This window comes from Calonectris borealis, chromosome Z, assembly GCF_964195595.1.
Source record: "Calonectris borealis chromosome Z, bCalBor7.hap1.2, whole genome shotgun sequence".
NCBI lineage: Eukaryota > Metazoa > Chordata > Aves > Procellariiformes > Procellariidae > Calonectris > Calonectris borealis.
In genome coordinates this window covers 3,530,274-3,547,199 of record NC_134352.1, presented here as the reverse complement: position 1 = coordinate 3,547,199, position 16,926 = coordinate 3,530,274, and the positions used below count along the sequence as shown (strand labels likewise).

Sequence of the window (16,926 nt, the reverse complement as noted above, 5' to 3'; positions counted from 1 at the left end):
ATGTGTTTTTCAAGGCAAATGTAGAACATGCCAAGTTTCCACTTCTCAGTATCTTTCTCGCTGTCAACAAAATAAGTTCTAACAAATATCTTTAGAGACATTACAGAGAGCTCATGAATAAGCACTCTAGGAAAAGTCTTACGTATGTATTGTGATTTCACAAACTTTAAGCCCTGACTCAGTTGCAGCAGTTAACATTTATTCCACTGAAGTCAGTGTAAATCTTTCAGGAAATCTACAACTAAGCAAGGCAATATTAATTATAATTTTATATTGTGGGGTTTTATTTTCATTCAAAACCGTAGGTTTGAAGGGATCGCGATTGTAAGAAATGGTGGAACACATGGAAATGTTTCTGTTGCCTGGCTTATAATCCGAAATAGCAGCGATCCCTCACCTGTGACTGCAGACCTCATTCCGGAGACCGGGGAGATATGTTTTGATCAAGGGCAGATGCTGGTGACACTTCCTCTGAACATTATGAATGATGATATACCAGAAGAGGCAGAGCCCTATCTTCTGAAACTCTTAGCTCATACAATACAGGGAGGTGCAGAAGTCGGTGAACCATCTGAGGTAAGTTTGCTTCTAGAATTCTTTTATAGAAGGTAGTAATAGGTAATAATTAGAGAGTTTACCAGTTTTGATAACATTGATGATTGGCTACACTGGCTAAAGGGTTTGAGCTTGAATATAAATCAAACAAATTAATCCTTAATATAATGTTAATCTATAGACCCATATCCAAAGTATTTGGCTTAATATAGTATACAAAGCTAGACCTTTTTAATACGGTAGCATTCAGCTTAAATTATTCCCAACATACATAGTGTTGCATAAACGCTGTCCTGAGTGACTGCTTGCTAAGAGAAGGCAGGAAAGTTATTTTCACTTGCTCATTTGCTGTCTTAATGATCATTGGAATGTTTTACACAGAGTAACAGCTTCAAGAGGAGGGGCTGGTGATTAAGGCTGTAACCTCTGAACTGTTCAATAAAGGGTGGCTAGCATTGCTGACACAGTTTTGTGACTGAAGTCCCTACTTCGTTTTTCTTTAAAATGGTTGGAATGAACTTGGTGAATAAAATGAAATTTTTCACAATCTGAAACATTTTAAAATTATTCATTTTGGCTGCTGAACCAAAAAACCAGTTATTCAAAGCTCATTGTGCACATGGATGATGCATAGTGGGAAAGTTGCCGCTGTCAGCATTGTGCTGCTTGTGTGCAAAGAATACTTTGGGGCTGTCAATCTGATTACTTCTTGAGTGCCAGTTCACTAAGGAGAAAAATGTATGGTGGCAGTCAGGACATGCTTTCTTGAGAGCATGAAAACTATGGTATACAGTAACTGTAGCATAGAGTAAGTGATGCTGTTTTCTGTTTTGCAGCTTCTGTTTTACATTCAGGACAGTGATGATGTTTATGGCCTAATAAAATTTTATCCTTTGGAGAATCAGAAGATTGAAAGTAATCCAACGGGACGCTTTTTATCCTTGAGTTTTGCAAGGGAGAGAGGAACAGTTGGAGATGTGCAGTTGGTTTATACTGCACTGTATATTCCAGCTGGAGCTCTGGATCCTGAGAGGGCGAAAGATGGCATTCTAAATATGTCTAGAAGAAGCATTCTCATGTTTCCAGAAGGAAAAACACAAGATACTTTAAATATACCAATAAGAAATGATGCATTTCTTCAAAATGGTGCTCATTTCCTCATACAGGTATCTCAGTTGTGTTTTGGGGTGTTTTTTTGGCCCGTGTAACATAAAGGATGCAATTTCGTAGTGGATCCTTCCCTTTTAATTTAATTAAAATCACTTTACCTGTTTAAAAAAAAAAAAAAAGAAAAAAGTTACTAGCTCTATAGCTAGGAAAACTTTCTTATTTAGAGGCAGCTTCCATAAATAGCCATAAAGAGCTCTATTCCTAGTCATTATTTACTATTTACACCATTTTTTAAAAACAGACTGTTGTAACAGGATTCAGGTATTATTCATGGAATTTAACAAAATGAGATCAATGTTGCAGAAGTTAATTACCTTTTGAGGTATGTTTCTCTGTCTACCCCTTGGCTTTGAGTTTAACCAAATTAAGGTTCTTAAAATTGAATTACAGCAGCATGACAAATTTTAGAAATGACAAGCAAGTAAATAAATTAAAAATAGTCAAACATATATTTCATTTATGTATGAATTTGGCCAGAGAACTTGAAAAGTATTTCTTCCAGTTTTCTCTGTCTAGTGTTCCTTGCTGCCCCTTTGGGGTTTTTTCCTCTTTTTTTTCTATCTGAATTTGTAAGAAGGGAACTTCTGTCATTGCTAATTAAAACTGGCTAGAAAATTTCACTAAAAATTTTGGTTTTGACAGCAAACTGGATTTTGAGCAAAAATATTTACAGAAAGAAGTTCCACATTCCAATGAGGGCATTCATTTTTCATTGGAGAAAACCAAGTTTGCTTACATTTTAGCAAGATATTGTTCAGATATACTACTGTGGAGGATCCCGGGCGTTGTCATCAGTATTTGTTGTGATTATTTTCTCATCTGCAGTTAAGACTGCCCCATCATCTCTACTTCCTGTGATTAACTGTGCCACTCTGGTCATCTGGGATGAAGAGCCCAGGTAGCGATCTTGATACACAGACAAAGGGATGACTTGGCACAACCAAAGCACAAAGCAGAGAGGCATTTCTTAGTTCCTTTTAATCTTTTAATTTTAAAGATTGGAGTTTTCAAATGAAGATGTTGATATTAAATCCATAGATTTAAAATTTGCCAGGTTTTGTGTTTAACTGACGCCTACTAAAAATTTTTTAATTAATTCTGGGACCTTGAAAAGATTTCTTCCCTCCACCTCCTTCTCCCCACATTCTCTTGAAAAAAAAAAAAAAGAAACAAAAATTCTTGCCAGAATTACTGTTTTACTAGTATGCAATTTTTGGCATTCACAATTAGACAGGGAAATGCGTTCTGGAATACTAGAGTAGGTTAGTATGTTTTACATCTGCACGAGATCTCAAAGATCTGCAGAAGAACTGAAATATCTGATTCTCCCTTTTAAGTGATACATTATAAATAACATTGCAATGTAGACTATGGACGAGAGACACATATGATAAGTATTTCAGAATGCAGGCACTTTGCCCGGCTTTTCAAACTGCGCATTCCAGGGAGGCGGGCGGGGGGTATGAATGTTCTGTACTTTCTCCATGAACCATAAAAATCTTTTTGTTTGAATAAACAAATCAGAGGGGCTTTCCAGCAAAGAAAATTCATTTAGAAACTCGGAGAGAAGGAAGAAAAATGCCCCTATTTATCACTATGACAATCCTCCTACATTGTGAATAAACGATAATCTCAGTGAACATGTTTAGAATGCGAAGATTACAGAGTTTGTACTAGGCACAATAAAGGATCAACTCAAGAATCGGGGAGGAGGATGGAGGAGGAAATGAAGCTTGGAAAAGTGAGATTAACATTCTTCAGTGACATCTTCAATTAAATAACCTACTGTAGTCTGAGGTGCAGTTTTTGGTATGGACAGGAAGATTAATTTAATAAACTACTTGTCATTATTATTCAATTCACAGTGCATTCTTTTTTCCTCATGAGCTGATTTGCTTTAAAAGGAAACACTGAACTAAAAAAGAATTTCTTGGCTCTTTGTTAATTATTACTTTACTCTCAAAGTTATTATCCAGGATCAGAAGCACTTAACAAACTGAATTGTTTCAGCTGTGTAGTATTTCAGAAACTTTACTGAGCTAACAACCACACAGTGGTCCACCTGCATACTGTTCATTCCAGGATTAGGACCTACTCTAAAAGAAAACTTAGAAAAGCGAAACATCTGTTCCTCTGACTCTCAATAAGTAGCTGGTATGGTTGAGAATCAATTACTGAATACAGTATTTGTAAAACAGTTCCATCTGTCATCAAATCAAATGTGCATGAATATTTTTGTGTGTTACTCAAGCAGTGGTAAAACAAAGTATGACACAGCCCAAGTATTTTATATAGATTGGTTTTAAGAATTGAAGGGCTTTAATAATCATCAATTGGAATGGTGATTCATGATCACTATATGGATTTAAATAAAGCCACTTTTCCCTCCTCCAATAAAGCCTTACTATATGATAACATAGGATAACTCCAAGCAAAAAACATCCTTGTGGGAGTTAAAGGTGGTTGTCATTGGGGGTTCATGCCCCAGTGAAATGTTTGCAGAAGTATATGCAAATCAGTTATGGAAACATTTATTGTAATGATGCATGTAAACAGAATCACATGGTATAAATTATATTTGAAAGAAATATTTAAACAGTCAAGTCCTGCTTTCCTTACTATGTCACTACTGCTGCTGGGTTTAGTGAGTCTCATTCAAAGACAGGGTAAACATTTTTCTATTTCTTCTTAGCATCAATAAACCATCAGAAATATGGTAACACAAGCAGAGACTACGGTTTTGAAATACTCTACTGATTTTCAGTTCTGAATGCAATTCTAATGTGTTAGTTATTATAAATGGAGAAGTCCTTAAAGTAGAAGGTGGGATCATTCTTTGGCCTCATTAAAGGCTGTAAATTGTTACGATTCCAGTGACTTCAGCAAATTTTTACCAATGCATGGCACAAAAAATGAAGTTAGGACAATAGGTTGGGCCACTTGTCAAATCAGTACTGTTATTCATAGGTCTAGTAATGAATCAGCCGATCTAGAAGGTTCATTCTCCCTCTACGTACATGTAGTTATGTACAGGAACATGATTTGTCTGAGAGGTATACCATCCTGCTGACAAAGCTCAGCGGTATCCACTTCATTTCATTGACACATCTACTTACACATTTTTCTAACAGCAATGTTGCCGGTAAAACTGCTGCCAGTAAGAGAAATTTGTTCTGGAGGTGTTTTGCTATCTGCATATGAAACTTATTCTGAAATGTCAGAATTGTTCTGACTTGGTACTAAGACTTCTTATTTCTCAATTTTTTCTTACTTTTTCTTACAGCTAGAAAAAGTTGAGCTGGTGAATAGAATTCCTCTAGTACCACCTATGAGTCCTAGATTAGGCGAGATTCGAAATATTTCTCTGAGGATTACTCCAGATATTGCAAATGGAGAAATAGGCTTTACTAACAATCTTCCGATTATTCTTTCTGAGCCAGAAGATTCCGCTGCTACAGTGGTAAGTAAAGCTTTTGATATTGTCCCTTATATGGAAAATTTATTTGGAGAAAGCAAAGTTTGCTATATTCAGTGTAACATATGAAAGTTAATGTGAGGAAAATCCTTCCTCATAAGTTCTGCCTGATCCCAAATATTCCCTTGGTTTTTTTTTTAAAAAAAAAAAAAAAGGCAAAAAAGTGCTTGTAAAACTAAGGTCTGAAATAATGTGTTAGTCATTATCAGAAAAGTGAGGTTGATCTCTGCTTTCTCTGTAAGCATCCAAAACCAGTTAGGTCTTGATGCTCACACAGAACAAAAGAAGCTGCAGACAATTGTAACCTCTCTCACCAACTGCAAAGGCGGTAATGTAAAGTAGGACTGATAATAGTCCTAGATTTCATGGAAACGTCTGTGTATCTTATAGTTGACTGACTTACATGTGAACATATTTTTTGGCTTGCTGGGCATGTTTTCCAACAATTGTGCTTTTTAGGTTTCTGAGAACCCAAAGAAACGTTTTCAAAAGCATTGCCATCTATACGAATGCCTTAGTACCAGCTGGAGGAACTTTTTTGAAAATGTTTTTTTCATACATTTTCACTTTTTTTCCCTGGCTGTCTTCACTGACATCTTCCCACAAATCCTGAATCAGATAACTTGTTTCTCATTCTCAGATTAAAACTGCTAATTACCTTAAGCAGAGTAGAGGTTGCACTGTACTGTAATAAACAGAGTAAAATTACGGTAGTTATGTTTAAAATCTAGGTTGTGTCTTGAAGCGGTGGGCACTGATTAAATCAGTCACACAAGGCTTTTTGTGTTGATGGTTGCTTAGTGATTTGTAATATAAATAATCTGTCACCTCCACTGTCTAAATATGTAACTGATAAATGGTTGAAAAGATAAGATTCAGTATATGTTTTCATTGATACACCATCTTTGATCTCATATCACATACATAGATGCGAATGAAAAAACAGGCTGAACATTTGGAGGCTCATATTCAAATAGTAATTTGCAAGGGGGTAATTGTTTTTGCATCTACTTTTACAAGTCACAGCAGATTCATGTGTTTCATAGGTTTCCATTGCATTGCATCGAGATGGGACTGATGGTCAAGCATCTGTGTTTTGGAGTTTGAAACCCTCTGGTGTCAACCAAAAGGCAGTAACACATGATGATATAAGTCCTTTTAATGGCTCCGTTGTTTTCTTATCTGGACAAAGTGATACTACAATCAACATTACTGTTAAAGCTGATGATATACCTGAAATGAACGAAACTGTGTTGTTAACTTTAGACAGGTATTGTATCCTAATCTCTATTCATATGTATCAGTTGTAATACTCAGTTTATATATAACAAATTAGCACAGTATTAATTAAGAGGTATTGCCTGTATTGTGTGGATAAGTGCCTGAAGGAATATTAGGCCCTTGATTCAGACTGTGTATGGATTCTTCTTTGACTGGAGATCAATGTAAGAAGCTGTGTTGTATTTATTATCTAATGATTTGATTTTGTTTATATTTTGATGAAAATAATGTATGCTATTTAGGAAGTTCTTTCAGCTTTGATCTTTAGTTATAAACCATATCTTTTCAGAAAAGTAGTATTTAGTGAGATAATTGAGAAAACTATAATGAAGAGTAGAAAGCAATACATAACTGTGTCTCTCAGAAAAAGGTTTATAGCTAGGGTGTTGTTGCTGAATTAGATTAGCTTTTTATTTGTTTGATCTGCACATTTAGTATTCCTTGCTCTTGATAATTCCATCAATTTCCATCGCAACTCCTGGCTTCCAAAATAGCCCAGTGTGACCATTACCACACTCTTTGGCTACAAAGAGAGCAATGGTGTTTCTGAAGCACAGTGTTGTAGTCTCCCTTCTGCACGAGATCAGGATTATGGGATAATTAAGGCTGCAAGGTACCTCAGGAGATGCTATTATCTGCCTGTGAGCACTGCTGAGAATACTTAAATTAGTACACATCCAGGAGTGTATTCCCTCTTTGATTTACTAGCAGGAGAATCTTGGCTATGTCTTCTGTCCTGCTTCCAACAACTCCATTGTATATATAGTTTAGAAATACCACCACTTCTACTACCTCCCATTAGTCTACGGTAATTTTTCCGCTTTTTCTGGAAACATACTAATAGGGATCTGCCAGCAGCAATGTCCGCATTGAACATCTACTACTTACACAGTCCTTGCCTTATGCAGAAGTATTTTCATCCTATATAGGAAGTGCAAACTAGCTCTTGGGACTTCAACACCAGATACCCACGGTGATTACATGATAGCAAACCAGCAACCAGCTCCTGAAGCTGTTGCTGATCCTATTTCGGAATGCCTGTTTTTTGAACATCATTCTATCTCACAGGAAAGATGTTATTCCATTGCAGGATTGGCCTGCTTCTGGAGAAGCTGGCTGGTGGATGCATCTAGTGCAGAATGAGTTATTTTATTCTACCTTGGCTACTCACAACACTGAAAAGACAAACCTGTTCAAGACAAAAACAAATGGAGACTATTGCAAGCAGTTCTCTTCTTTCTTGGTTCATCTCAAGGAATTAATTAGAGTCTCTGGCACAAAGGGGGAAGCTATGATTAGAAATGATGATGGAAGTTGTGAAGAAGTTGTGTAAGGTGGCCAAAAAATGGGAGTGGAAGGGAAGGAAACAACTAAGTAGATAGAGGAGGTGGATAGCGTAAAAGACTAACCTTTTAAGTTCTGACAGCTCTACGGGTGTGTGTAACTACAGCTTTCTGCCATTTATTCTGAGTAGTAACCCTAGGCTGCGCCTTGAAAATGGTGGCTGCAATGAGGGGTGAACTGGCAGCTGAACAGACATAACTATGTATGGTGGGCGTAGCAGGTTCTGCTGGTCATGAAGTGGCTGGTAAAAAGTGTGCCAGCGGTAAGCAGCCTTCCCACACTTGGCAAGGTCAGAGAGTGAAGTAAGGCACAGGCGGTCAGGCCCGGAAAAAGCAATAAACAAGGAGGAGATAAAGTCTGAACTTTTCTCTAGACCTGGATAGTGTCCCTCAAGGCTATGAGTGAAATTTGGCACCTTTAACATTAGCAGAAGCCAAGAATGAAATGACCGCAAAGATCATCCTTTCGGTACTGGAGATGACTCTTCAAATCAGGGTTGAAGGATACTGGCAGGGTTATGTGTGTAAGCTTGTGGTATTGCTTTCTGCATAGTTTGTATTTTCTGGGTGAACAGAAGATTTCGGTTTCCAAGGCTGGCAGCCAGCTCCTCACAGCAGTGGTGGATTAGCATGAAAACAAAGATGCACTGTGCTGTGGATGTGCTTGCACTCTTCTATAAATTGTAGCGTAAGTCAGTAGGAAAACAGAGCATGTAAGGACTTTAATGAAACTATAGACATAGAAATATGTTCATAAGCATTCTATTTATTGCAATTAGTAATAGCATGGGTAAAATAATAAAAAGAATTAGTTCTGACAAGGATATATTATCTACAACTCAGTGGTGTTGTTAAGGCAATTTACATTTTAAACAAGCTTTAATTGCATCCATAACTATAAAAGAAACCTTCCAAGCCATTAAAAATAGTATTTTCTTTCCTTGTTCTATGGCCTCTGCCCGTAGGCCGTAGATATTAAAAATAACTCTGAATTATGTCCACAAAATGGAGGCCAATATATATCATGAAGAATATGCTTCCAAAAAAGACAGATGCGTAATAAAGAAACAAGACAATCCTGTACCTGCTGAAGCTTCTTCATATTTTCTTTTTTTAGGAGCAGCTTCAGGTTGAATGCCTGCCCATATCTGAATAGGCCTGAATTGAGACCAAACATAAATAAAGCCAGATGTCTGTAGGGAAATCTGTATGAGAAAGAAAAGGCCTTGGTCTTCTTGATGAATGTAGGTGGAACAGGCTATGGAAATTGTGTCTATGCTTTGTGAAAGCATATATACATACTAGGGCTGTTCATTTTACCTGGTAAGCACAAACAGAAATCAGTTTTTTAAAAACCTGATTGTTGTTTTTTCCTTCCGCACAACGTATTCTACCGGCAGTTGCCATCCCCTCATAAGGGGCAGATACACAGCTATGGATCTGGCAGTTGGCACAAGGGAAGGGCCAGGACCTCCAGGGCACGCGGGTTGTGTTTATAGTTAAATAGTCCTGATGCTCACATTTTTTTTGAGTCATGACTCATATAATTTAGGATGCCAGTACAGATTCATGTACGTATGTTATGACCTAAATCTCATTTACTATATATAATAAAGCAAAACTGAAGCAACGTAACATGGGATTTTTATAGTCCTAGTGATTTCTGTGTTGCAATACAAATCTCCATAGGCTGAAATTCTGTCTTGAGTAAATTTAGAAAACAGGTTTTAAAAAAATTGCAAACGCAAAACATAGGCTGACTATTTCATTATGAAATGTCTGGCAGTTTTTTAACATTTTTGTGTTTAAGAGATTACTTCATGTCAAAAAGTTAGCAAATCATAGAAGGCCCATTTAAAGCACTGCAGACTGTCTATGGTCCTTAATTCAGGGCTCGTGTGATGTTTGCATGTTGTGGGTTGCTGTCTGCACTGGCATGCACAGGAACACTAATACACTGTTTAATGATGCTGGGATTTTCTCCTAACTCGGTGATTTCCTGTGGCTAGTGTCTGTTTCAAAACCGTATCTATCTGTCTTAAGTAATTTTTCTAGTAAGTAATATGGGTGATGCTATAGGAATTACCTATCTCGTTCAGTGTAAACCATTGGCTTTTTCTTCAAGGGTCTGGTCAGACTTTGTTTTGATGGGGAAAAAGTTATTTGAAAATAGTAGTAGAATGTTGAAAAGAGTGCTACTGGACACTTACTGCTAGCTTTTATTACTTTTCAAAATAATAACACCATATATCTCCTGTTATGAGTAACAAAAATTAAAATAGCCTCCAAAATCAAATAATTTGTGGATTAAACCTGGAGAAGGTGTTCCCTCTGATGAGAAGCACTGTGGAATTTCTAATATGGCAAATCCTACTTTAATACTGTTCTTTAAAGCTAGGTCCTGCCACTAATTAAATCAGTAGATAATCCTGAAAAAATTGAAGAAGGGGTAAACACTGACTACAAATCTAGGAAGCAAATTAAGTAACATTCCACAGGCAATCTGAATGCACCTTTTCTGACATGCCCTGATAGAAAAGGAAGTTTTTTAGAGAAGTGTGTTTTTAATAGTACAGCAGTACAGATTCACGGTTGCAATACAGTTTCTCAGGTGCCTTTCAAAACATTTACTTTCTGCAGAATTCCAATTCTTGCTCCAAAGCTATCAAATTCGATCATGTTACATCTCTTAATAATTATTATTTTATTTGCAGTGGTATTTAGTTCATAAGAACATTGAAATTCCTATGTTACTTTAAACTCAGTTGAAAATCTTCTTTCTGATAGTTTGTAGGACTATGTGTTTAAAAAAGTGCAAGAAATATTTTGAAGCTTCTGTTATTTGTCCTAATTAATCTGTAGTTCTTGCTAAAGAATAATTAAGGTTTATTTAAAGAAAGATTTTCCCTGATGACGAGTCATTTCACATGAAGTTTGTCATATGGAAAGTGTTTTTTTTTACAGCTGTTTCATCGCAGAAAACACACTTAGGCAGTTTGAGATTGCGTTTCTTACGTTAGCATCTTAAACATCGCCAGGGCTTATCCTCTGTGATAAAATGGAGCTTCATGTCCCCAGATGGCCGTTTTACAGAGTAAGTTAAGCTGAGGAGAAAGAAAGGCAAGTGGCTTTCCTGGGGAGAGGGCTCTCCTTACTCCTGGTCAAGTGCTCTCTCTAGGAGAGAGCTCTCCAGGAGCTGGAGCTCTGTGCTAGGGCTAAGCGACTGCGTACAAGGAGCTGTTTTAGCTTTTATCGTTACTTCTGAATGCCCTCACCTGGGCAAACCATGAGTTTTAGAAGTTCTGAAGAGCCATTTTTGTTCCGTTTCTGCACTGCTGTTACAGGGGTGCCTAAAGAGATGGCTTCACATACCACAAAGAGTGAAACAGGACCAAACTGATCCTGTGCGCTCCATGGCAGTTTGGACGTCTTTACTCTGCGACGAAAAGACTGTACATGAACAACGTATTGTTCTTGGACATTGTCAGGACGTGTAGCAAGAGCTGATGGCTGGTGGCCTGGGGGCTGTGTGGTGGTGTAGAGCCAGGGGTCCAGCCTGACAACATGGCTGGTTGGGCAGAGGCCCATCCCACCTCCCCCAGCGAGACAGGAGAGCAGGCTGGAGCAGGTAAGTGGTAACCTGGAGTCCAGGGCATCAAGCAAGGTGGTGGTGGTGGGGCAGGTCAAGGCAGGAGCACACGTCAGGTTTAGGCTGGATGGTGGTCAACCAGGGTCAGGCACAGCGCAACGATTGCCAGGCAGGTCCGCAGCGAGGAGGCAAGTCCAAGGTCAAGCTGGGAAGTCACCGGTGAGTCCTGGTCCAGGGATGTTATGAGAATTTATGTGTGCGTACCTCGGAGTGTAGACACGAAGGATCCTATTGGGTGCACCCTTCATTGCTCATGTAACGACAGCTCAGAGTTGGAAGCCTAAGTGTAGGCGCTTCCATTCCATTTTTGCATAGGCATATTCTATTTTGAATAGTAACCAACATCTACTGTGTCAGAGTAGTGACAGCACTCTGGCCAGTCATGCAGAGAAAATATGGTCAGATCAATCAACAAATAAAAAAATAAATTGATCCTAGTGTTGAAAATGGGACTTGGGTGGAGAAACCTCCCAAACAATGGTTTCCTTTAGCAGTGGATGGGCTGAATCCGACTAGTTGCTTTCTGACCTGCAAGTTCTCTAGATTCCAATCTGACGTACACTGTGACTATTTTAAAGTAATAAAGTATTGCCACTCTTCTCAGTCCTTTCAAAGAACACCTGGAGATGCTCAAGATGCACACCTCAGGGTACCTTGTGGCCGGTTCATGTCTGCTCCCCTCTTCAGATTTCTGTAGTGCTGCCATCGTGCATTACAACACAGTATTAGGTTCTAGCACTACTCCTCGGTTCACCTTAACAGGCTGCTTTGTCTGAGCTGTGTTTGGACTCATGCAGTGTAACTCCATGAAGGTGAAAGGGATTTTGTTTCTGGCATGACCTTCCACTTTCTGATGAATTATTATGTCTTAACTACTTAAGCTTGTACATACATATCAAACACTCAGTTGACATAATGGTTCATTTGTACTCTCTGTTATAAATTATATTACCAACAGCTTAGCAATATAATTAATTTTTAACATTACCAACACTAATTTTTCTCCTTGATTTTTTCATTGTATTAATACTTTGATGGTTTTGGAACACTTTTGCGTATGTTTCTGAAGGAAGGGAGGATGTCTCAATGTATAGTATTTAAAATCTAGCCTCACTGGAAATCAATGACAAATTTCTATTAATTCAAATCTCCTATTTGAAAGAATGTATCTGCAAGTGTATTTGCTTTATTTTCTCATAATTTTGAGTGAACTCTTATCTCTATTGAATTCCAAATCTGTGTTCTTTTTGAGATTAGTGAAATCAGAATTTCACTTTATAAATTTTGTGGTAATCTGTTTATGGTGTTTCGATAGAAGATACAGGTTTTATATTTAATTTATATTTATTTTAGATTAAGAAAGCCAACATGCATGCCTGCCATTGCAGAATAATACTACCCTTTCATATGACTTGATTTGGTAATTTTTTATAACTGAACCAATTAAGAGATTAGCAAATACTCTTTTCTTTTCTTATTTTTGTTTGTTATATTTTTATATTTATTATTTTACTTTGGTAATCTGATTAATTGAAAAATTGTCACAAATGAAGTTTGATGTGATTTTGTGCCAAACCAGTTTTTGATATATGTACCCGTTACAACTCCCACTGTGCTTATCTGTTTTTATCATTACTTTGGCAGATTGATGAAATAACATATCATGGGAGCATGTAGATTTTTTTTTCGTGATTGAAGGGCTATTTATAAATGTGGGCTGCTGGTGCAGTTGTGAGCAGGCACAAAGGCTGGCAGTAATGAAGCTTTTGGAGGAGGGCTTGGTAGGGTATACCATGAGTGGGTCCTGACATGTGGAATGGGTCGTGGGGTCATTTCTCCTAGGTGGGAGCTGCCCACTTGCTAGCATTTGTCAACAGGAAAATGCCAAGCAAGTAGGGTTCCCATAAAATGAACGTTATAAGCTTTTGGAAGGGAAAAAGAAAGCTTTATGCTGGGATTTTTTTTAATTATTATTCTTTTCTAAGATTAGTACTATTGAAATTCTAGCAAGTGGCACTTTCATTCCGTCCCCCATCCCTTTTCTTTCTTTCTTTCTGTGTTGACAGGGTAGAGACAGAAAGGTTTGTCGTGTACTTTGGGTAAGTGCGGTGAACTGTGGTTTGTCTTCAGTGAATCAATGCTTTGTTTTACAAGTGGTTGGTTTGGACAGAATCTGTCTTTATCATTTCTTTTCCTCTCAGGAATCACGTCTTCTGCATCTCTTCAGACAATGCATGCTTGCTCTTTGGTGTTTAATTTGGTGGCATGAGGTTCTGGCTTGAAGGCGTTTCTTTATTTAGGATCTGTGAATGATGAAGGTTGTGAATGCATGGCTCAGTGTTTGATATTTGAGCGTTTGATGCAATAATGGATTAGTTGTTTTAAACTGCCACAAATACGATTTGCACCAACTAAATGACTGAACCAACTAGAATTATAGAGAAGATGTTTTCTGTGGTCAAAGATGAGCCGTTATCTTGTTTTTGAATAACCTACATTTACTTTATGTTAACACAAGTTATTGTGTCTGCTGACATATTTTTTTAATGTGCAATAAACATGAACTGTTACCTATTAAATAGATATTTCCTGTTTTGCATCTTGTATCCTGCCTGTAGACGTTGCGATACGTTGCTATTTATTTTTTTGTGGGGGGGTGTTCCAGTAATTCATGGAGTGTTTGTGGAAACGCTTCTGGAACTGATTTCAAATATTGGATACAATAGATCGCATTTCTTTCCACATGAAATAGTGTTTGATGAAGTCTGGGTTGTGGTACGGTGAAACCATAAAAATATTTACAACACATGGGACCAAGATTTCATTGAAATTTTCTTCCAGGAAACATGGAAGATGCACAGGAACCTAAATATGTAAAACACCATGTAATAAGCCATATCCAAACGGTCAGTCTGAAGGTGCATTCTTGGTGCATCCTTCAGTAGTACGTTTTCTGGCATTTTTAATGTAATTAACTTAAAACAGTGTCATTGAAAATTACCACATCTGAGGAAATGAATGCAACAAATGTGCAAGCTTTCCTTGTCTTGTCAGATATGGCCCATTCCTGTCCATGAGTAAGACCGAGATGGTGTAGCCGTAGCCCAGGGCGACAAATCCTCCACCCAGAGGAGCAGTATGTGATCATGCCTGCACCGTTCACCCTGTGCTTTTAGGCAGCAGGTTTGTGAGGAACGGAGGAGAAAGGGAATGAGCCTGAGCTACTGAGAGTGGGTCCAACACTTACTAGAGCCAACCGGGATCCTAGAGGTAGCGTCCACATCTTCCAGAAGGCAGGTTAACGCACAAGTGAGGATGAAATACACAATATTGAGGGGCAAGTCTCCTATTAGCAGCAATAGTAAATTTTGCAGAAGAGGGTAAGAATATGTAGTTGTCAATGTAATTTCTATTTGTTTACATGATATTGGATTATCCTTTATGTTTTGATCCAAATACAAAGTAATACTGAAAGTAACTTTAACTTTTTACTGCACAATTCTGTTTCTTTTCCTGTGTGTTGTGTGCATGCGTGCCTAAAAAAACCCAGAATCACCAACTATAAAAACTAATCAGAAAACAAAGTTACTTCAGAAGCAAAGGTTTTTTTTACAGATGGATAAAACATCCTGATGTGTCTTTCTTAACTTATTTTATTCTTTGCAGGTAATAGTTTGTTTTCATAATTTATTCATAAAGTTAATCAGTATTCTGATGTCCTTTGCATAGGTGCGGATTTACTTGCCAAACAGAATTGTCAGTCAAAAAACCCTCTTGCCTTCCTTTGTCAGGGTCAGCGTGGAAAATCAAATACTGAAATACGGGTTTACTACTTGTGAAATTATTATTTTGGAAAATGATGATCCTGGAGGAGTGTTTGAATTTTCTCCCTCTTCCAGAGGTCCCTACAGTATCAAGGTAGCTATCTGAATCATTTCTCTTAGTCATTGTGGACAACTTAGTTTAAGCAGAGTGCTAGAAAAAAGCTGGATTTTCTTTTTTACAGGAAGGGGAGTCTGTCGAACTGCAGATTGTCCGCAGTAGAGGAACTCTGGTCAGGCAGTTTCTACGCTACACTGTAGAACCAAGAGACAATAATGAGTTTTATGGAAGCACAGGAATTCTGGAGTTTAAGCCTGGTGAAAGAGAGATCATAATTACTCTTCTGACAAGGATGGATGGCATTCCAGAGGTAAAAATTGGTATTTTTCTCTCTTCAAATTGTGTTCACAGGCGTATTAGTTTGTCAGTTATTAAAATATAGGCAAATATGTAGGAGCAGAACAAGTGTGTAATGGCTTTTCTCCAGAGTGTCTTCCCAGCCCCAAACCAGAGATGCCCGGATGAATAGGTGGTGTCTTTGGGTTTAGTAGTCCCCAGTGGAGGACTTAAATTGAATTCAGTTCAATTTCTGTGAATTGAAACAGTTACGCTTTGAATTCATGTAAGTTTTTAGCATCCATGACATTCTGTAGCATAGAGTGCCGTTGTTTAACCGAACTCTGTGGGAAGAACCACTTCCTTTTTGTTTTTTTTTCCTAGTAATCATCTGCTAGCTTCACTCAGTGCTCCCCAGTCTAGACTAATATTGGCCTTATAGATACATAGATGCGATACTTGTTTTAATGTTCCTTGAAGCATTATCTGTGAGCTTTTTTCAAAAAATACATGAAGTACAAAGTCCCAATAGATTAAAAAAGCAAGCTGATATGTTCTTTCTAAATTACTGTGCTGTCAATGGTTTTAAAATCTTTGCTTTCCCTCTCAGAAAGCCAGAAACGTTAATAAATCTTATAGAAAAGAAAACTTACCTTTCAGGGAGCATTATAAAGACATTTGTACCAGTGAATTGATGTGATTCTAAGTTAAGTATACAAAATAAGTCCTTGCCTATAATAATGCTAGATTTTTGGAGCAAATGGTCCTATCAGAGATAGAAATTTCTAATTAGTTCTTTGTTCTGATGGCAATGCACAAACACATTGTGCACGGAGAAAGTGTGTGTGATTTCCTTTTGTTTAAATTTATATCTTTCTGCCTGGCTAGGGACTGTGGATGTTTGCCCATTTGTTTGGAATGTGAATACTGAATATGTATTTTTATTCTGACTGAGTTTCCCTCTTCTAGCTGGACGAGATATATTCAGTGGTACTCAGTGGCTACAGTGAAATGCCAGGCAAGCTGGGGAATGCCACAATGGTCAATATAACCATTTTGAAGAATGATGATCCACATGGTGTCATTCAGTTTCTACCTGATGAACTATCAGTAACAATAAAGGAAAGTAAAGGAGAAGTCATCTACGCTGGTAATTATTTTTATTAGAGTTACTGCTTTATCTGCTGTCTGCCCCTGCAAGGCTTCTTTTCCCCATTTCACCTTTCTAGGACAATGTCTGACTCAAGTCTCCACTCAGGAGTTTCCAGAGTGGTACAGTGCCAGCAAGACGAGCA

At 37.7% G+C, this 16,926-nt stretch overlaps 1 protein-coding gene across 1 annotated transcript in view; it reads left to right on the top strand.

Moving 5' to 3' along the window:
* The window catches only part of ADGRV1 (adhesion G protein-coupled receptor V1), a 290,582-nt gene that overhangs the window by 22,437 nt on the left and 251,219 nt on the right, over positions 1 to 16,926 (top strand). The window contains exons 8-15 of the mRNA XM_075138497.1: positions 306 to 576; positions 1,392 to 1,721; positions 5,009 to 5,185; positions 6,247 to 6,470; positions 13,540 to 13,572; positions 15,265 to 15,391; positions 15,480 to 15,665; positions 16,601 to 16,781. Coding sequence (XP_074994598.1) covers positions 306 to 576; positions 1,392 to 1,721; positions 5,009 to 5,185; positions 6,247 to 6,470; positions 13,540 to 13,572; positions 15,265 to 15,391; positions 15,480 to 15,665; positions 16,601 to 16,781 — 1,529 coding nt within the window. The remainder of the gene's footprint in view (positions 1 to 305; positions 577 to 1,391; positions 1,722 to 5,008; positions 5,186 to 6,246; positions 6,471 to 13,539; positions 13,573 to 15,264; positions 15,392 to 15,479; positions 15,666 to 16,600; positions 16,782 to 16,926) is intronic.